Genomic DNA, 18,752 nt, shown 5'->3' on the forward strand with positions numbered 1-18,752 from the left:
TTGACCATGAAGGCCTGATTTATGCAGTCACCTCTGAACAGTTGATGTTGAGATGTGTCTGTTACTTGAACTCTGTGAAGCATTTATTTGGGCTGCAATTTCTGAGGCTGGTAATGAACTTATCCTCTGCAGCAGAGGTAACTCTGGATCTTCCTTTCCTGTGGCGGTCCTCATGAGAGACTGTTTCATCATAGCACTTGATGGTTTTTGCGAATGCACTTCAAGAAACTTTCAAAGTTCTTGAAATTTTCTGCATTGACTGACCTTTAAAGTAATGATGGACCGTCGTTTCTCTTTGCTTATTTGAGCTGTTCTTGCCATAATATGGACCTGGTCTTTTACCAAATAGGGCTATCTTCTATATTCCACCCCTACCTTGTCGCAACACAACTGATTGGCTCAAACACATTAAGCAAAGAAATTCCACAAATTCACTTTTAACAAGGCACACCTGCATTACAGGTGACTACCTCATGAAGCTGGTTGAGAGAATGCCAAGATTGTGCAAAGCTGTCATCAAGGAAAAGGGTGGGTACTTTGAAGAAACTCAAATATAAATTATGTTTTGATTTGTTTAACACTGTTTGGTTACTACATGATTTCGTATGTGTTATTTCATAGTTTTGATGTCTTCACTATTATTCTACAATGTAGAAAATAGTAAAAATAAAGAAAAACCATGGAATGAGTAGGTGTGTCCAAACTTTTGACTGGTACTGTGTATAAAACATTATATTTGGAAGCAGTAAAACGGTGAATGGACAATCTCCCTTTATATTAGATCTTCGTCCAGCTGCTGTGAAAAGTTTGTATGTACTTAAAACTCTCCATAGTCAGCTTTGTTTTAATATTATATGCCCACGGGAAGCAATTATGGTGCCTGTAAAGTGTATTTACACATAACCTATTTAAAACAATTTGTTTCGTTTTGAATTATTCGCTCTCATTAGACCCATAGAATGTTTTACAAAAGTACATCTATCACACATCTAGAGCATGTATTATGCAGAGTTTACTTTCCTTTCTGTGTCCAAACCCTGACTTTTAATTTCCATCTTCTGATGCAGGTCAGTGTTTTTTCCATCATGAATGTTGTTCTGGAGGCAGCTCTGCATAGTGGTCACTTGCTGGCACAGCCACAAAGTCATAAAATCTGATTTTAAAGCTAACCTTACATTTTTGTTTTCATACATTTTTACAATATAGCCAATTTTGACTTTGCAGCTGGCCCATCTAGAGGAAATTGCTCAGTTCTGCCTCAAGGACAACACTCATCCAAATAAACATCAACCAAAGATCTCCCCCAAAAAAATTCTGTTTTAGTCCTGTTCTCTTTCCTTGTGGACTTTATTCATATGTTTCAGCAGCTGAGCCTTACGACTGAATCATAGCCTGAGCCGCAATCAGTTTGTGCATGGTTAGGTTCCACATGATACTAAAGCTTTTCCCACAGCTAAATGGTTTCTCTCTTGTGTGAATCAGTATGAGTCCGTTTGTGCACGTTCAGGTGCCCCTTCTGATAGAAGCTTTTCCCACAGTCACCACAACTAAATGGTTTCTCTCCTGTGTGAGTAAATTTATGTTTCTTTAGGGAGTCCTTCAAATTAAAACTTTTCCCACAGTCATCACAGCTAAATGGTTTCTCTCCTGTGTGAGTCAGTTTATGCATGTTTAAGGGCTGCTTGCGATTGAAGCTCTTCCCACAGTCACTACAGCTAAATGGTTTCTCTCCTGTGTGAGTCAGTTTATGCATGGTTAGGTGTCCCTTCTGTTTGAAGCTCTTCCCACAATCACTACAGCTAAATGGTTTCTCTCCTGTGTGAGTCCGAACATGTTCGGTTAGGTTCCTCTTGAGACTGAAGCTTTTGCCACAGTCACCACAACTAAATGATTTCTCCCCTGTGTGAGTCAGTATATGTTGGGTTAGATTCCCCTTGCGATTAAAGCTCTTCCCACAGTCACCACAGCTAAATTGTTTCTCTCCTGTGTGAATCATGTGCTTGGACAGATCTCCTTCTAATTTGAAGGTCTTTCCAAAATAGGGGCAGGTGCTGGTTTTCCCATCGTGACACTGTCTGACATGGGCCTTCAGTTTACAGGTAGATCTGTAGAACTTTTTGCAGAATTGGCATTCACTGGGTTGCTTCTTGGCGAGAGTCACATGCATCTGCAGGTCAGCTTTTAGAGAAAACGTTTCACCACAGTCACAGCAGCGGAGAGTTTTTATAACTGTAGTGCTGGGTTTGGATCTGTGTTTCTGAAATGGTGGGTTGTGAGCCAATGGTAGGCTGGAATCTAATGTTGGGTTGCTATCAAGTCCTATTGGGTCACTGCTTTCGGTTGTGCTGTGGCTGGATGCATTGTTTTGATTATTTGTAGGGCCACATGGAATGTTGAGAACCTTTAGATGAGTCACAGTACCAAAAGGTGTGAGATTCACTTGTTTCGGGTCCCACACTCTGTTCTCCACAGTCTGGATTTGAGGAGGAGTCAAGGGGTCCACCTGATCACATTTACTTGTCACACAGGCAGGAGTGAAAATTGCGTTTTTGGTATTATAGAGCTCTTGAAGCGGTTCTTCCTCCTGACTGATTTGCTCCTCTTCCTCTTTAATCTGTGTGGCTTCAGTATTCTCCTGTCCCAGACTGAAGCTCCACTCCTGCTCACAATGCTGATGCTCAGGGAGAACCTCCTCTTCAGAGACAGCGAGAGAGAGCTGCAAGGAATCTGGAGGGAATGAGAGGGAGGGCTGAGGTTATCTAGTCTTTAGACATCAGGGTTACAGTGAATTTGAATTGAAAAGAGCAATCTGCAGTTCCAACAATAACAAAGTGGGTACCCGCCACTTTTTTGGTAAAGGGGTGAGGCTTGCTAAATGGAACCACTCTCAAATTCATAGACAGAGCTATGGGTGTAAGAACTGACGAGTTATGATATCAAAATGACAGTTTTAAACATGTTGAGGCTATAAAGTGTTTAAGAATTACATTGTTTAGAAACACTGTAGTAAAATAAGCATATATATTTGGGGTTCTGTTGGGGTACTAGACATCCATAAATTATATTCAAGAATCCATGGGTATATTATTAATTTTAAAGGTAAAAAAAAATGTATGTACCAATCGCAGATTGACCCTTTAAGTCAGTAAATTCAAGAAGTAAACTGAAATTCCAATTCAAATGATCGAAAATCTAGAATCTATTTCCAATTACTTCTCAATAAACTAAAGAGAAAAAGCGATTTATTTCAAAAGTTTGTCAAAAAAATGTTTTATTTATTATAAATTCAAATCACTTCCAGGTTTTCATGACAGTCAGTTTTTCTCCGTGCTAGTAAACCACCCCTCTAGAGGTAAACATGTTAAATTATTAAATAGTTACTGTTATGCATGCGTTTTATAAACTGCTATGTTTAACACTATTTTTCTCCTTTATATGTCTATAGCCCGTAGCACCAGTTTCCACCTCCTTCAAAAACCCCTGCAGCTTCCTCTAGAGGTATTGATGTAAAAAAGTGAAATGCTTTTCATGAAACATGCCCTGCCTAATAGGGATGTTTTTTCCATGGCCAAAAAAAACACGAAGCAGACAAAATACTTTGGTCCTTTAACAACCTGCTGTATGTAAAATATTGTGTCCTATAGCTTGGAAAATACATAAATGTGAATCTGGATGAAAATATAATGATGTGTTTGTTTCTAACACGTTGTTACATTCGATCGGGTTTTCCTGAAGAAGTTAAAGCCGCTCCGTGTCTTGGTTCTTTGCCACGACACTAACGAGAAAAGACAATTGTCACGCCATCTATAGCACCACCCTCAGGTACTTCATAATCTTCTCTCGGTTGTATCAACTACTATTGTTGTTGTAATACCTCTATGTTCTTCAATTTGATTTTGTTTTTCAAATACAAGTAGCTGAAAACACCATCTGCTGTGCCCGCTGCGGGAGCGTGATCCACCTGCAAGCTCCCCTCAGGATCGCGAGTCGGAGGTGCCGTGTGTGTGAGTCGGAGGTGCCGTGTGTGTGAGTCGGAGGTGCAGTGTGTGTGCTGCGACTTCTGCCAGCACTGGACCCAGAGGAGGCAGTGGAGCTGGACTTTTAATGTGATATGTGTGACAATATAGGGATGGAGGTCGAGATTTAGTTGTTGTTTTGTTTGCTTTGATGTATGTATTTATGAATCTAATATCTATAGCTATATATTTATTCAATCCATGTCGTGTTCTTCCTTCACTGAGATTCCAAGTGTATCACTGCAACACCAACACAGTGTTTTACTGTTCACGTCAATGCACATCACTGAAATGAATGTTTTATTTCATGTCTATAATTCATATTGCTATTATTTTAGCATTAAACTAGTATCTACTTTGTCAAAACATAAGATAAATAAGTAAATAAGACATTATTTGGTTCCAACACTAAAAAGATGTTGGTTGCGCAGCAGGGTATGAAAGGTGGACAGGTGAGTAAATGTTTTTAAACCAAAAAGCTAACCAACTAGCCAGTTCTCTATTAAATGCTTAGGAGAAGAGAGCTAAACTCTAGAAAAAAATAAACGGCCCTTTTTCAGGACCCTGTCTTTCAAAGATAATTCTAAAAAGCCAAATAACTTCACAGATCTTCATTGTAAAAGGTTTAAACACTGTTTCCCATGAATTATAAACAATTAATGAACATGCACCTGTGGAACGGTCGTTAAGACACTAACAGCTTACAGACGGTAGGCAATTAAGGTCACAGTTAGGAAAACTTAGGACACAAAGAGGCATTTCTACTGACTCTGAAAAACACCAAAAGAAAGATGCCCAGGGTCCCTGCTCATCTGTATGAACGTGCCTTAGGCATGATGCAAGGAAGCATGAGGACTGCAGATGTGGCCAGGGCAATACATTTCAATGTCCGTACTAACAACAACTGTCCGAGTTACACCAGAAACGCCCAATCTCTGCATCAGTGCTCAGACTGTCCGCAATAGGCTGAGAGAGGCTGGATTGAGGGCTTGTAGGCCTGTAGTAAGGCAGGTCCTCACCAGACATCACCGGCAACAACGTCGCCTATGGGCACAAACCCACCGTCGCTGGACCAGACAGGACTGGCAAAAAGTGCTCTTCACTGACGAGTAGCGGTTTTGTCTCAGCAGGGGTGATGGTCGGATTTGCATTTATCGTCGAAGGAATGAGCGTTACACCGAGGCCTGTACTCTGGAGCGGGACCGATTTGGAGGTGGAGGGTCCGTCATGGTCTGGGGTGGTGTGTCACAGCATCATCGGACTGAGCTTGTTGTCATTGCAGGCAATCTCAACGCTGTGCGTTACAGGGAAGACATCCTCCTCCCTCATGTGGTACCCTTCCTGCAGACTCTTCCTGACATGACCCTCCAGCATGACTATGCCACCAGCCATGCTGCTCGTTCTGTGCGTGATTTCCTGCAAGACAGGAATGTCAGTGTTCTGCCATGGCCAGCGACGAGCCCGGATCTCAATCCCATTGAGCATGTCTGGGACCTGTTGGATCGGAGGGTGAGGGCTAGGGCCATTCCCCCCCAGAAATGTCCGGGAACATGCAGGTGCCTTGGTGGAAGAGTGGGGTAACATCTCACAGCAAGAACTGGCAAATCTGGTGCAGTCCATGAGGAGGAGATGCACTGCAGTACTTAATGTTACTTTTGATTTTAACCCCCCCTTTGTTCAGGGACACATTATTCCATTTCTGTTAGTCAAATGTCTGTGGAACTTGTTCAGTTTATGTCTCAGTTGTTGAATCTTGTTATGTTCATACAAATATTCACACATGTTAAGTTTGCTGAAAATAAACGCAGTTGACTGTGAGAGGACGTTTCTTTAAGTTTTTTGAGTTTAAGTCTATTTTTTAACACAATTAAATGGATATAATAAGGTGGCCATTAACTGGGGACCAAGTGTCGATTACATTTTAATTTTGCTAAACCACTTATCAAACACCCGATAATAGTAACTAGTATTTCAAACATGCAAAATGCTAAAGTTAACCAGTTAGCTAACATGTTTACGACACCAATAATCACAAAACATTGACGGCTTAATAACACTGTCGAAAATAATATATTTCAAAAACATTGTAGAATGATGCGATCATACATGGTTGTGTTGTACATACGAACCTATCCGCAGCAGCCTCCGTAGACGATCATTTTCCTCTTGGTACTCAGCTACCGTTTTCTCAACTGCCCCGAAAATTTCGACAGCAGCAGCCATTACACGCTCATGTAAAAACTCACGCAGCAACTGTAGTTGAGACATTTTCAATCGATTGAGAGTTGAGCGTTCAACGAATATGGCTTTGTCCACGAAAAAATTATGTTGATCACAAACAAAACAAAATCCGCTCCAAAGATGATATACTGAATCAGCGCTACAAGCGACTCGTCAACAACAATAAAATAAGTATTTCCGGGTCACGGAAGTTCGGAAATGTTCATTTGCATTACATTTGGGTTTTAAAACATGTTCCAAGGTCAAATAAATGTCCCCAATGCAATACACTGTATACATGAAATACATATTGGCTTATAGAGAAAAAACTATTCTAGGTGCCAAAGTAGAAGTGGGATTGGGTACACCCACTAGGGTCTGTAAAATATAAAGTACCAGTACTGTATATATGGTGTTATTTCATGAGGGACTGAGGTCTATACGCCCAGCAACACTTTCTATTCCACCCACCCCATTGGTCCAAATGCAATACACTACACGCCTATAAATCACATATTGGTTTATAGAGAGAAAAATATTCTAGGTGCAAAATTAAAAGTATGATTGGGATTACTCACTAGGGATAGTAGAATCTATATATGGTGTTATTTCATGGGGGATTGAAGTCTAATTTACTTGATTTATTCCTGTTTGCTCCCATTGGAGCAAAAGGCCTCAACAGTGCATCTCCAACATAGATTTTTGAATTGAATTTATTTGGGGTAACAGACATATACAACAAAATGTACAACGTGGACCTAGAAGATATCACTCAATAGTATTAATTAACACGCTTGTTTCCAAAGTGGTCCTCATTTGAACAAGATACTGATATTTATTATATTCACCATGAGGAACATGATCATGTTTTATGGAAGTAATAAAATATACTGCTTATAATGTACAATAGGTCTAGCTACATACATAAAAATAATACATTTATTTTTCTTCTTTTAGGAACCTAAATGTCACTTTTGCTTCATTGCCAGCAACACTAAATATATCATATCATTACTTAATGAGATCCATGTGTTAGTAAAGCTATAAGGCTAGTATACTTTATTGTGCATATGTTCCATAATTGTTGCCTGTATTATTCATTTTACACAGTTTACAGGACATCTTATTTTGAAGGATTAAAAAACGTGACCTGTAAGTGCCTTGTAACTCTTGTTGCAATCAAATGAATGTCAAACAACCATAGAGATAGATAGAGGACTCATCTTTATCTGTGCCATTATGGCGTCTGTGACAGCATGGGCAGTGCCATTGAGGCTACAACCCATAGGAATACCCACTCAGTTGACTACTTTGACTACTTTAAAATGGCGGAAGCCCTCAATGGCGCTGCCAATGCTTAAACAGCCTTTTGGCTGCCTCTGAGAATAGTATTGAAGTTTACACTGACTCTGTGACTATGCAAGTGCATAGAGGATGTTGTTCCCACTGTGACAAACCAAAAACTGTGGATAGATGGCAGCATTCGAGCAAAACTGAAAGCGTGAACCACCGCATTTAACCATGGCAATGTGACTGGGAACATGGACATATACTGTACAAACAGACTAGCTCTGACTTACGTAAGGCAATCAAAGAGGCAAAGCGACAGTAAAGGGACAAAGTGGAGTTGCAATTCAACTGGTCAAACATGAGATATACACTATATTTCCACAAAAGTATGTGGACACCCCTTCAAATAAGTGGATTTGGCTATTTCAGCAACACCCGTTGCTGATAGGTGTATAAAATCGAGCACACCTCCATGCAATCTCCATAGACAAACAGTGGCAGTAGAATGGCCTTACTTAAGAGCTCAGTGACTTTCAACTTGGCACCATCATAGGATGCCACCTTTCCAACAAGTCCGTTCGTCAAATTTCTGCCCTGCTAGAGCTGCCTCGGTCAACAGCGAGACAATTCCCCCGTGCACAAAGCAAGGACCATACAGAAATGGTTTGTCAAGATCGGTGTGGAAGAACTTGAGTGGGGGCTATCGTGGTGGTTGCCATTAAAACAGAGAGGAGGATTGCAGTTGAATGGTCTGGTGCTGTTTTATTATTGCAGTTTGAATCATGAAAGGATATTGCAGGATGAATGATGAATGGATATTAGCATGGTTAACTAGGAAAACAAGGAAAGACAAATGAAAAGTCACACAAGAATCCCACAGGAATTTGGGCCTCTGAAGGAATTGTGCAGGTTTTGCCTATGCTTCTACAGGATTTCTGCATTTTGCTTTGCACAAGATCTTGAGACTAATACAACCTCATATAGTTTGTCTGAGGTTAAGATTACTCCAGTGCTAAATCCTTTATTCAAGTTGATAGCATGATAAACACAAAAAAAACTATGATTTTCTCAATGCTAAACAATGATTCTGAAACGCATAGGAATAACTCCCACAGTAAGAGAATACCCCAAATACAACGTTTAGCGCTCAACGAGTTCTCTGGGTAATGCACCTTCTAGTCTCCACGCGGTAGGTGGCGCTTTCTAGCTTTCTGTCTATCTTAACTCGACCCGGATGCAGTCGCAAGGAAGGACACCGTTATCAATGATGGAGGAATATTGATGAAAATTAACCAGATGTTCTCACAAATATGACTATTTCTTGAACAAGCTGGCAAAAAAATAAAAACTTTATTGGACGTTTTTAATCTTCATAGTAGTGGTTGTCACAGGTTTCACAAAAGCAAAGGGTTTAAAATGTCGGAAATGCGTGTTTTGCATCAACGGATAAGTTCAGTCATCATGGACATACTAGCCTCCGCTGCGGTTACAGAGATTTGTACGTTAGTAGAGGATTGTTGTGGAGCATTACGTGCAGAAGTCTCTCAAAGCAAGGAGCAAATCAAAATACTAGAGAAGCAACTCAGCCTGGCTGAGTCGAGTTACAGGTCGGTGAGTTGCAAAGGTCAGACGCCTGTCAGCAGCGGCTCACGGATCAATAACAGTATTTCGGGCAATTCCCCCGCGGCCAATGAAGATGATGCGGACGACACTCACGATGACGAAGGTTGGCTACCAATTTGTAACGGGCTGTTGTCAGCCTTTGAGCTAACGTTAATCATTGTAAACCAAGTAATAGTCAAGTTGATCTCTCTCTCTCGTAGCGCTGTACTCGTACTCCTAATAGAGAGCAATATTAATGGCAGTGGTGTAAAGTACTTAATAGATTTTTATTCGTTTTTGAGAAAATCTTCAGCTAATGTAACCTTTTGTGAATTTTTAAAGCATTAATTTAATAAAAACAAGCACAACGAATTCAAAGGTGATGTTAACTGACGGATATTATCTCATAGATCAAAAAATGTATAATATCTCCTAAAGACAAAATCCCACTCCGCGCACGTAGATCAAGGTAGTCAAGGCTATCTTTGGCGTAGCTGTCATAACGATGGGCGAGTAGTTGTTTTTGAAGGGTGTTCCTGAAGTAATTTATTCACCCTGACGTCCGACAGCGAAAAGATGGCAGAAGCGAACGCTGATGTGGAGCGTGAATATAATGCCGGGGGTCTCAAGGAGAATTGGAATATTTTCCAAAAGAATAGAAAACGGACCAAAGTTGCAAACGGCGGTGAGAATGTCCTGTTTTGTTAATGAGGAGCGGCTGATTGGATTACCAATTTTGAAGAATCCATTTGATATCACCAAACTGGTGGAGAGAGTGCTGGGTTAAGTGAAGGCTGTGAGGATCACGAGAGGCAGGCTTGTTTACATGTTTTGTTCTTCTGAGGATAAGAAGGAGAGTGTGTTGCGTCTCACCCGATTTTTAGAAATTTTATGTGTCCAGGGGTGTCCTGTTCCGAAGAGACAGAAGGGGGGTAATATCTGGCGGTTCGTGGGGGAGTCAATGTTGCACAGATTAAAAATATTCCCGGAGTGATTGATGCTCGTCGGATGAATCGTGTGGTGAATGAAGAAAAAGTGATGACTATCCTCCTTTTTAAAAATTGTTTTATATGGAGTCTCTCCCTACTCAAGTGCAGTTGGGATATATAAACTAGTCAGAGCGTTTGTTCCAAGACCAATGCAGTGTGATCATTGTAAAGCTCTTGGACATGTTTCAAGTGTTTGCAGAAGGGAAAAGCAGAGATGTTGTGGAAAAGTTCGTACGATGCGTTTTTAAAAGTGATGAAAATGGGACATGTTGCAATTGTGGTGGGAACCATGAATGCCCAACAAGGGTGAAATAGAATGAGGTGGGCACAGGGCTGTCCAGCGCATCTCATATGCGGCGACTGTTAAAAGGGTTGAGGGTTCGATTGGCGCTCCTGAGGAGTCTATGGTGTTGGATAGGCCTTCACTGAAGGCTGCGGGGGTTGCCGTTCAACAGCAAGAAAGACCTAGATATGTTAAAGTTGAAGAATGTGGCCTTTATAGCTACAGTGATTAATGGCACTGCCGAGGCGGAGAGGAAGTCCAGGAAAATAGATATCATGGTGGATGCGGAGGAACGGTTCCTGGGAGTGATAGACTTCTCGGTGGAGGAGTTGCATGGAGTATTGTCACAAGCCATTACCACCCTCTCAGGTCATAGAGCCTGAGAACGGAGATTTGAGTTTTGGTTTTGTCAATGTGGTGTTTTGTTTTATTGTGGGTGGATTAAGTTAGTTTCCCTGTCATGTATGGGTTTTATTTTGACCTTGGTTTTTTTCAACCCTGTCCAGTTGGTGGCGGTAATACACCCCTTTGGGTTGTAGTCTGCCATAAAACCCACAGAAGAAGAAGATGATCTCCTAAAGTTGTTAATCTCAGACCTTATTTTCAGCATTTATCCCAAAACCCCTTTCTTTCCCTATTAATTTCCCCCTTAGGAATGGCTGAACGAATCAGACTTAAATAATTTCCGTCTTAAAGGCCTACAAGCTGGCGAGCTCTATTATCCCATTATCCCCAATGACAAATCAAGACGTTTGAAATTGTCTTTTTCTGTCAGCTTGCTAGGCTAGCAGTATTTAAATCTTCTTGATTTGTCAGTGGGGATAATGGGATTGCGGTACGTTTTCCTGAGCCATATCCCGCGCCGGCTCCACGCTGTCCTGATCGTGGCATAGCACCATTCCGACGAGAGAGAGAGAGAGAGAGAAGTAGTAATGAACGTCTAGTTGGATTTTTATGACTTGCAAGCTGCCGCTGGGCCGCTATGACTGAAGTGAGCAACATTAACAATGGGTAAAGATGGTGAAATTGGATGTTCGCCTTCCAATGAAAAGTCCTGTCTTGAAACTGATGCACACAAATAATGGAATCATAATGCCAAACAATGTTTGAATCTCGTTACATAGTTTTAACTAAATACAATAATGAATTTGACTATAAACAGAAATCTGTTATTCTCGCTCCGGATGTATTGAATTGAATAATGCTGCCTGCAGCATACAGTTGCAGACCCACTGTGGCAGCCGTTTGTGGGCCTTGTGCACTACAGCCCATCAAGTGCAGACCGCTGTTATTAATCAGCAGCATCCTACCTCCCGCTAGCCTGACTACTCATCCGCATCGCTTCGGCCAAACGCCAAGCCCACTAACATTTCTCCTCCACGATGAGTCTGGATCATAAAGAATGATTGTGGCCCTAAGGCCCTATTAGCATGGGTAACACTTTTGAGGGCTTCCATCATTTTAATGTAGTCAACAGAGTGGGATTTCCAACTTCGTGGGCTGATCGCTCCTGGTGACAGTTTCAGACTGAATGTATGGCGCAGTAAAATTAAATTCAGGATGAGTCGTCAGGCAAACCTCCCTCCTCATATTTGACTGGAAATGTCTGTGGTTTGATCGAGGGTTTGGGCTTTGTCCGCTCTAGGATTCTAACTCTACAATCAATAGTGCAGGTTTCATATAGCGAGAGAAATTAAGAAAGAATTTGCATCACAAATCCAGTCGATATTAATAATGTTACATCTGAATAGAATAAATGATCCGCTCCTCGTTCTAGCATCGCTTCATCATTTCTCTTAACATGTATGGATCCAGAACTTAATCGAGCAGCTAATCAGCGTTTTTTTTAAATGGACCATTAGTGGTGTTTAGACCAGTATTGAGCTATGCCCCTTCCATTATAATCAGTCGAGTCAGATTGCGGCTGCTGGTAAAATGATTGTCCATTAATACACACTTCAACAACTGTTTTGGTCAATTGACAACAGTACATATAAGTGCAAAATCCTGAACTATCCTATGGGCTATCTTTAAAAAAAAGAATCATGGGCTATCCTATCCCCCATTCTGTCCGATAGGTGTTTATGCGCTATCTAATCAGTGTGTAGCTGCGCTAGCAGCGCTAGTATTTACACGTTGATGGGAATTAACTTGCGAAAGAGCTGAATAGTCCAACAGAAGCCATAAATGAAATAAAATTCAACTTCTACTTTTTCTGTTGATTGTCTGTAGGCTTGGTTCTTATGCAGGGGGGAATGAATAAATAAATAAAAATCAAATGGAATGTACATTACCAGCCAAAAGTTTGGACACCTACTCATTCAATGGTTTTTCTTTATTTTTAACTATTTTCTACATTGTAGAATAATAGTGAAGACATCAAAGCTATGAAAAAACACATATGGAGTCATGTAGTGACCAAAAAAAGTGTTAAACATATCGAGATGTAGTTTATTTGAGATTCTTCAAAGTAGCCACCCTTTGCCTTGATGACAGCTTTGCACACCCTTGGCATGGCATTCAGGTCATCTGATGCATCACTCCATCACTCTTCTTCTTGGTCAAATAGCCCTTACACAGCCTGGAGGTGTGGGATGGCCTATCGCTGCTGAATTCTGTGGTAGCCATGCTGGTTAAGTGTGCCTTGAATTGTAAATAAATCACTGACAGTGTCACCAGCAAAGCACCCCCCACAACATCACACCTCCTCCATGCTTCACGGTGGGAACCACACATGCAGAGATAATCCGTTCACCTACTTTGCGTCTCACAAAGACACGGCGGTTGGAACCGAAAATCTTTAATTTGGACTCATCAGACTAAAGGACAGATTTCCACCAGTCTAATGTCCATGGCTCATGTTTCTTTAGTGGTTTCTTTGCAGCAATTTGACCATGAAGGCCTGATTCACGCAGTCTCATCTGAACAGTTGATGTTGAGATGTGTCAGTTACTTAAACTCTGAAGCATTTATTTGGCCTGCAATTTCTGAGGCTGCTAACAGCAGCAGAGTTAACTGTGAGTCTTCCTTTCCTGTGGCGGTCCTCATGAGAGCCAGTTTCATCGTAGCGCTTGACGTTTTCTGAGTCTGCACTTGAAGACCCTTTTAAACTTCTTGAAATTTTCCGTATTGACTGACCTGCATGTCTTAAATGACAGCCCATCATTATTTTATCTTTGCTTATTTGAGCTGTTCTTCCCATAATATGGACTTGGTCTTTTACCAAATAGGGATATCTTCTGTATACCTGCTCTACCTTGTCACAACACAACTGATTGGCTCAAACACGTTAAGAAGGAAAGAAATTCCACAAATTTAACTTTTAACAAGGCACACCTGTTAATTGAAATGCATTCCAGGTGACTACCTCATGTTTAACACTGTTTGGTTACTACATGGTTCCATATGTGTTATTTCATAGTTTTGACGTCTTCACTATTATTCTGCAATGTAGAAAATAGTTAACGATTAAGAAAAACCCTGGAATGAGTAGGTGTGTCCAAACGTTTGACTGGTACTGTATAATTGAACAGAATTTCCAAACATGGGTCTGTTGTAGACCGATGCAGTTCCTCAGCGTGGTCAGTTCCTCTCTGCTTACCTCATGTCAAAATAAAAGTCCCCCACAAGTTCTTGCTTTTTTTTGTGCAGGTATGGCGCAGGTAAAGGACTTTTATTTTACACGAGGTCAGTGAAGAGGAAGTGGGTCTACAACAGACTCATGCTTGGAAAGTCTGTTTAATTTATGTTCAATTAGATGCATAAGGACCAAGCCTACAGACAGTCGGCGGAGTAAGTTTTAAATATAATTTTTTTCAACTTCTGTCCTCCGGCAGACCTTTTTTTTCAAGCTAATTCCAAGGGTCGCTAGTGTGTAAATACCAGCTAATCAGCATTTCAGTTCTAACTCATCCTTTCTCCTTCCCTACAGATTTTCAGCAGTTCATTGTCTCTGAAGTGGAGTTTCCCCCCGAGCAGCAGGAGTGGAGCCCCAGTCTGGGACCAGAGGACTGGAACCCCATACAGATTAAAGAGGAACAGGAAGAATTCAGTATCATCCAGGAGAAGGAAGACTCTGTATTCACTCCTGCCTGGGTGAAAAGTGACTATGATCAGTACTCAACTCAGTCCTCACAAACCCAAAGTGAAGAGTACAAAGACAGAATGGCCTCAACGGAACAGATCAAAACAGAACCTAAGGAAGATGATTCCTCAGAGCCAACCAGTGACTCTCATCCCCAGTGCAAATTGAAGAAGACATGGACAGAAAAAGGACAAAGCTCGAATGGTAGAAAATCCATGGATCTGAAATCACCAGTGCAAAGGAGACACACAGAAGTGCAACCATTTTGCTGTAGTGATTGTGGGGAACATTTCACTCAGATGGGAAAACTGGATGCTCATAGGAAGGCCCACACAGGAGAGAAACCGCATCGCTGTGGTGAATGTGGCAAATGTTTTACTCAAGTTGGTTATCTGAACTATCACAGAAAGACGCACACAGGGGAGAAACCTCATCGCTGTCATGATTGTGGCAAATGTTTCTTTCGAGTTGGTGATCTGACACTTCATATGAGGATTCACACAGGGGAAAAACCGCTTTGCTGCCAGGTTTGTGGCAAATGTTTTGCTCGTCCTAGTAATCTAAGGTCTCACATTAGGATTCACACAGAGAAATCTTATAGCTGTCATTATTGTGGCAAATACTTTCGTCATAAAGGTAATCTGTCAGCGCATATGAGGATTCACACAAGGGGAAGTCATAATGTCGCTATAGTAGCAGATCTTTCACCACTGGCGATAATCACATGAGCGATTTTAAAGTATATTGCGGTCAGGATTGTTGTAAATGTTTCACTAATTAGAATATGAGGAGACCGAGGGGAGGAACCACATGCTACCATGACTGGCAAATATTTCATTATCTTAGGTCTTCTGAGATCTCTTTTGTTCGAGGCATGGTTCACATCAGGCAATGCTTCATGTGAATAGCAGACTCAGATTTTGTGAGTGTTTTTTATTTTATTTTGCAGGGCAGCTCTAACCAACATCTCCAATCTCGTCTCATTGATTGGACGCCAGGTTAGCTGAGTCCTGACTCCAATTAGCTTTTGGGGGTTCACATACTTTTTCCAACCTACACCGTGAATGTTTAGAATAATCTATTCAATATAGACAAGAAAAATACAATTTGTGTTATTAGTTTGAGCACACTGTGTTTGTCTATTGTTGTGACTTAGAGGAAGATCAGATCACATTTTTTTTGGACCAATTTATGTGGAAATCCAGGTAATTCCAAAGGGTTCACATACTTTTTCTTGCAACTGTATTCCTCCGGCAGATACACACACACACACACACACACACACACACACACACACACACACACACCCCTTTTAAACTATTCAGAGTCAAAGATAGATCCAACCCTTGGCTTTCATCTTAGCTCATTCCGATTAGAAGTCAGTCTTGGGCCAATTCAAGGAAAACTGACTCTGTAGTGGACTGGCAATCTTTCAGACAGTTGAGAAACAGATGTACTGTTTTTGATTAAGAAAGCTAAATCAAGCTACTTTTTATGCCCTGCTGGTGATTCTTCACAATTTGGGAAAACAGTCAATGTACTGAAGTGTACAAATTCCTTCTCTTCCCTGCCTAAGCAAGTTCTGTCTGACTGGCATCATAACTGAGAAGAATGGGATAAGTGACGCTTTTAATCATCATTTTATCTCGGCAGGCTTTTTATTTGCGAAAAACTGGTTTAATTGACCCTGGTCAGTCAATCAACTGCTCTTCCCTCTGCCAGCCTCTTGCTGACACGATGGTTAACCTGTCAACTTCTAGTGAATCTTTTGTTTGTTTTCAATTCAACAATTTACTATCTGTGACGTGCTCGATGCCTTTTCTTAAGATTGATGTTAAAAAACAAATCCCCTGTGGCTGATATTCTTGATACATTTTTGCTGCAGCTCACTGCCCCCCTGATTGCTGTATTATTAACCCATATTTTTAACCTGACAACTATATATCTGGTACTACCCCTAAAGTTTGGAAGGTGGCCCATGTACTCCCCCTTCACTAAGGTGGTGACCCTTGTGACCTAAATAATTATTGGCTTATTTCTAAACTTTCTTGCCTTGCTATAATATTAGAATCCTTGATTAATTCTCAGCTAAGAACTTTCTTATCTTTGAAATGTTTTCTAAATGTACATCAGTCTGGTTTTAGACCAGGTCATAGAACTATCTCTGCTCCATCCCTAGTTATAAATGATGTGGTTAGCTGTATAGATAAAAGGCAACATTGTGCTGCCCTCTTCATTAACCTGTCAAAGGCTTTCAATACTGTTAATCACTCACTGCTAATTCATAGGCTTTCAATTGGCCTAGACCAGGCTGCATGTAACTGGTTTAAAAATTACTTGACAGATATAACTCAATGTATATCTCCTGATGGTGTTAAAGGATGATTCTGGGTCCTGTACTTTTTACTGTTTACATTAACAATATCAACTTGCCTGTCAAATTGTAACTTGCACTTGTATGCCGATGATACTGTTGTGTATGCTATTGCCCCCACCCTGTTGACCAGGCTCTATCTGAACTTCAGTCTGCCTTCATTGTATTATAGAAAAACTTTATTGACCTAAAATTAGTACTGAAAACGAAGTAATATCTTGTTCTCTAGAGCGCATAAAGTCTGATTTTTAAGCATATGTACTTTGGATTGTGTCCCTGCTTACAAATATCTGGAAAGATGAAAAGGTGCCTTTTAAAAAGCATATTGATGACTTAAGAAGCTAAGAATAAAAATGTGTTTCTTCTATAGAAATAGGTTCTGCCTCTCGCTAAATAGTAGAAAGCAGATCATTCAGTCGACATTCCTAACGGTCCTAGACTATGGCGACATCGTCAATATGAACTGCCACTTCATTAAAGCTGTTAGGTGCAGTTTATCATAGCCCACTGCACTTTTTTTACAGGTGACAATTTTAGTACTCATCACTGCATTCTCTACCAGAAAGTTGGTTGGCCTTCTGATGTCACGTAGGTTGATACATTGCCATGTTTTCATTTATAAAGCTCTTTTACAAAAAGTTCCACTGTACCTACCTAACATAATTACTAGACTGTAGACATACAAGTTACCACACCTGGTCTCATGAAAGGCTAAATGCATATTCCTTTGGTCTCTCTTTTAGTTTTCTTGCACCTTATTTGTGGAACAATCTTCAAAATGTTCTTTAAATTTGATGGTCTGGCACCTTTTAGGGCAATTCAGAAGGCTGATTGAGGACCTTATTACTGATAAATGTTTTTCTTTCTTTCTGCTTGCATTTTGTATTTATATTTTTGTGTGTATTCTCTGTAATTTATGTAATTCAGGGTTCATCTGTAAAAGAGACCTTTGTCTCAGTATGACTCTGATAACCTTTTATTAAAAACATATTTCATCTGGACTTTATGAAAACTGGAAATCACATATCCTGAGGCTGCATTTATTGTAGCTGCGGATTTTAACAAAGCAATTGTGAGTAAAACACTACCGAAGTTCTATCAATACATTGACTGTAGTGCTCGCGCTGCTAAAACACCCAACTACAGCTACTCCAATTTCCGGGATGCCTACAAGGCCCTCCCCCGCCCTCCCTTCGGCAAATCTGATCATGACTCCATTTTGCTCCTCCCTTCCTATAAGCAGAAACTCAAACAGGAAGTACCTGGGCTAAGGGCTATTCAATGCTAGTCTGACCAATCGGAATCCACGCTCTAAGATTGTTTTCATCACATAGACTGGGATATGTTCTGGGTAGACTGAGAATAACATTGACGAATACACGGATACGGTGACTGAGTTCATCAGGAAGTGTTTTGGAGATGTTCTACCCACTGTGGCTTAAAACCTACCCTAACCAGAAACTGTGGATAGATGGCAGCATTCATGCAAAATTGAAAGTGCGAACCACCGCATTTACCATGGCAAGGTGACTGGGAATATGGCAGAATACAAACAGTGTAGTTATTCCCTCCGTAAGGCAATCAAACAGGCAAAATGTCAGTATACAACACCTCCACTTCGCTGATCCTCAACACAGGGGCCCCACAAGGGTGCATGCTCAGCCCCGTCCTGTACACCCTGTTCACACATGACTGTGTGGCCACGTACACCTCCGAGTCGATCATCAAGTTTGCAGATGACACAACAGTAGTAGGCTTGATTACCAACTGACGAGACAGCCTACAGAGAGGAGGTGATGGCCCTGGGAGTGTGGTGCCAGGAAAATAACCTCTCGCTCAATGTCGACAAAACAAAGGAGATGATCGTGGACTTCAGGAAACAGCAGAGGGAGCA

General features: G+C 41.0%; 2 protein-coding genes across 2 annotated transcripts; one reads left to right on the forward strand and one right to left on the reverse strand.

Moving 5' to 3' along the window:
- Nucleotides 1-1,328: 1,328 nt before the first annotated feature.
- On the reverse strand, nt 1,329-6,443 carry LOC106574438 (zinc finger protein 664-like). Its single transcript, XM_014150336.2, has 2 exons — nt 6,146-6,443; nt 1,329-2,727 (listed from the first exon to the last, which is right to left on the reverse strand). Exons 1-2 carry the CDS (start codon nt 6,282-6,284, stop codon nt 1,454-1,456), a joined length of 1,413 nt encoding a protein of 470 aa, XP_014005811.1. The 5' UTR covers nt 6,285-6,443; the 3' UTR covers nt 1,329-1,453.
- Nucleotides 6,444-8,772: 2,329 nt separating this feature from the next.
- LOC106574441 (gastrula zinc finger protein XlCGF48.2) lies at nt 8,773-17,859 on the forward strand. The gene is made up of 2 exons (XM_014150339.2): nt 8,773-9,252; nt 14,332-17,859. The coding sequence occupies exons 1-2, from the start codon at nt 8,943-8,945 to the stop codon at nt 15,210-15,212; spliced, it is 1,191 nt and encodes a 396-aa protein (XP_014005814.1). The 5' UTR covers nt 8,773-8,942; the 3' UTR covers nt 15,213-17,859.
- The last annotated feature ends 893 nt before the right edge of the window (nt 17,860-18,752 follow it).

Source organism: Salmo salar, chromosome ssa16 (assembly GCF_905237065.1).
Source record: "Salmo salar chromosome ssa16, Ssal_v3.1, whole genome shotgun sequence".
Lineage (NCBI taxonomy): Eukaryota > Metazoa > Chordata > Actinopteri > Salmoniformes > Salmonidae > Salmo > Salmo salar.

Excerpts from the sequence above, each read along its gene's own strand:
- LOC106574438 (XM_014150336.2), bottom strand. The coding sequence starts at position 6,284 with ATGTCTCAACTACAGTTGCTGCGTGAGTTTTTACATGAGCGTGTAATG. Across the intron at positions 2,728-6,145 it reads ACGGAGGCTGCTGCGGATAG|ATTCCTTGCAGCTCTCTCTC; the intron begins GTTCGTATGTAC and ends CATTCCCTCCAG.
- LOC106574441 (XM_014150339.2), top strand. The coding sequence starts at position 8,943 with ATGTCGGAAATGCGTGTTTTGCATCAACGGATAAGTTCAGTCATCATG. Across the intron at positions 9,253-14,331 it reads CGACACTCACGATGACGAAG|ATTTTCAGCAGTTCATTGTC; the intron begins GTTGGCTACCAA and ends CCTTCCCTACAG.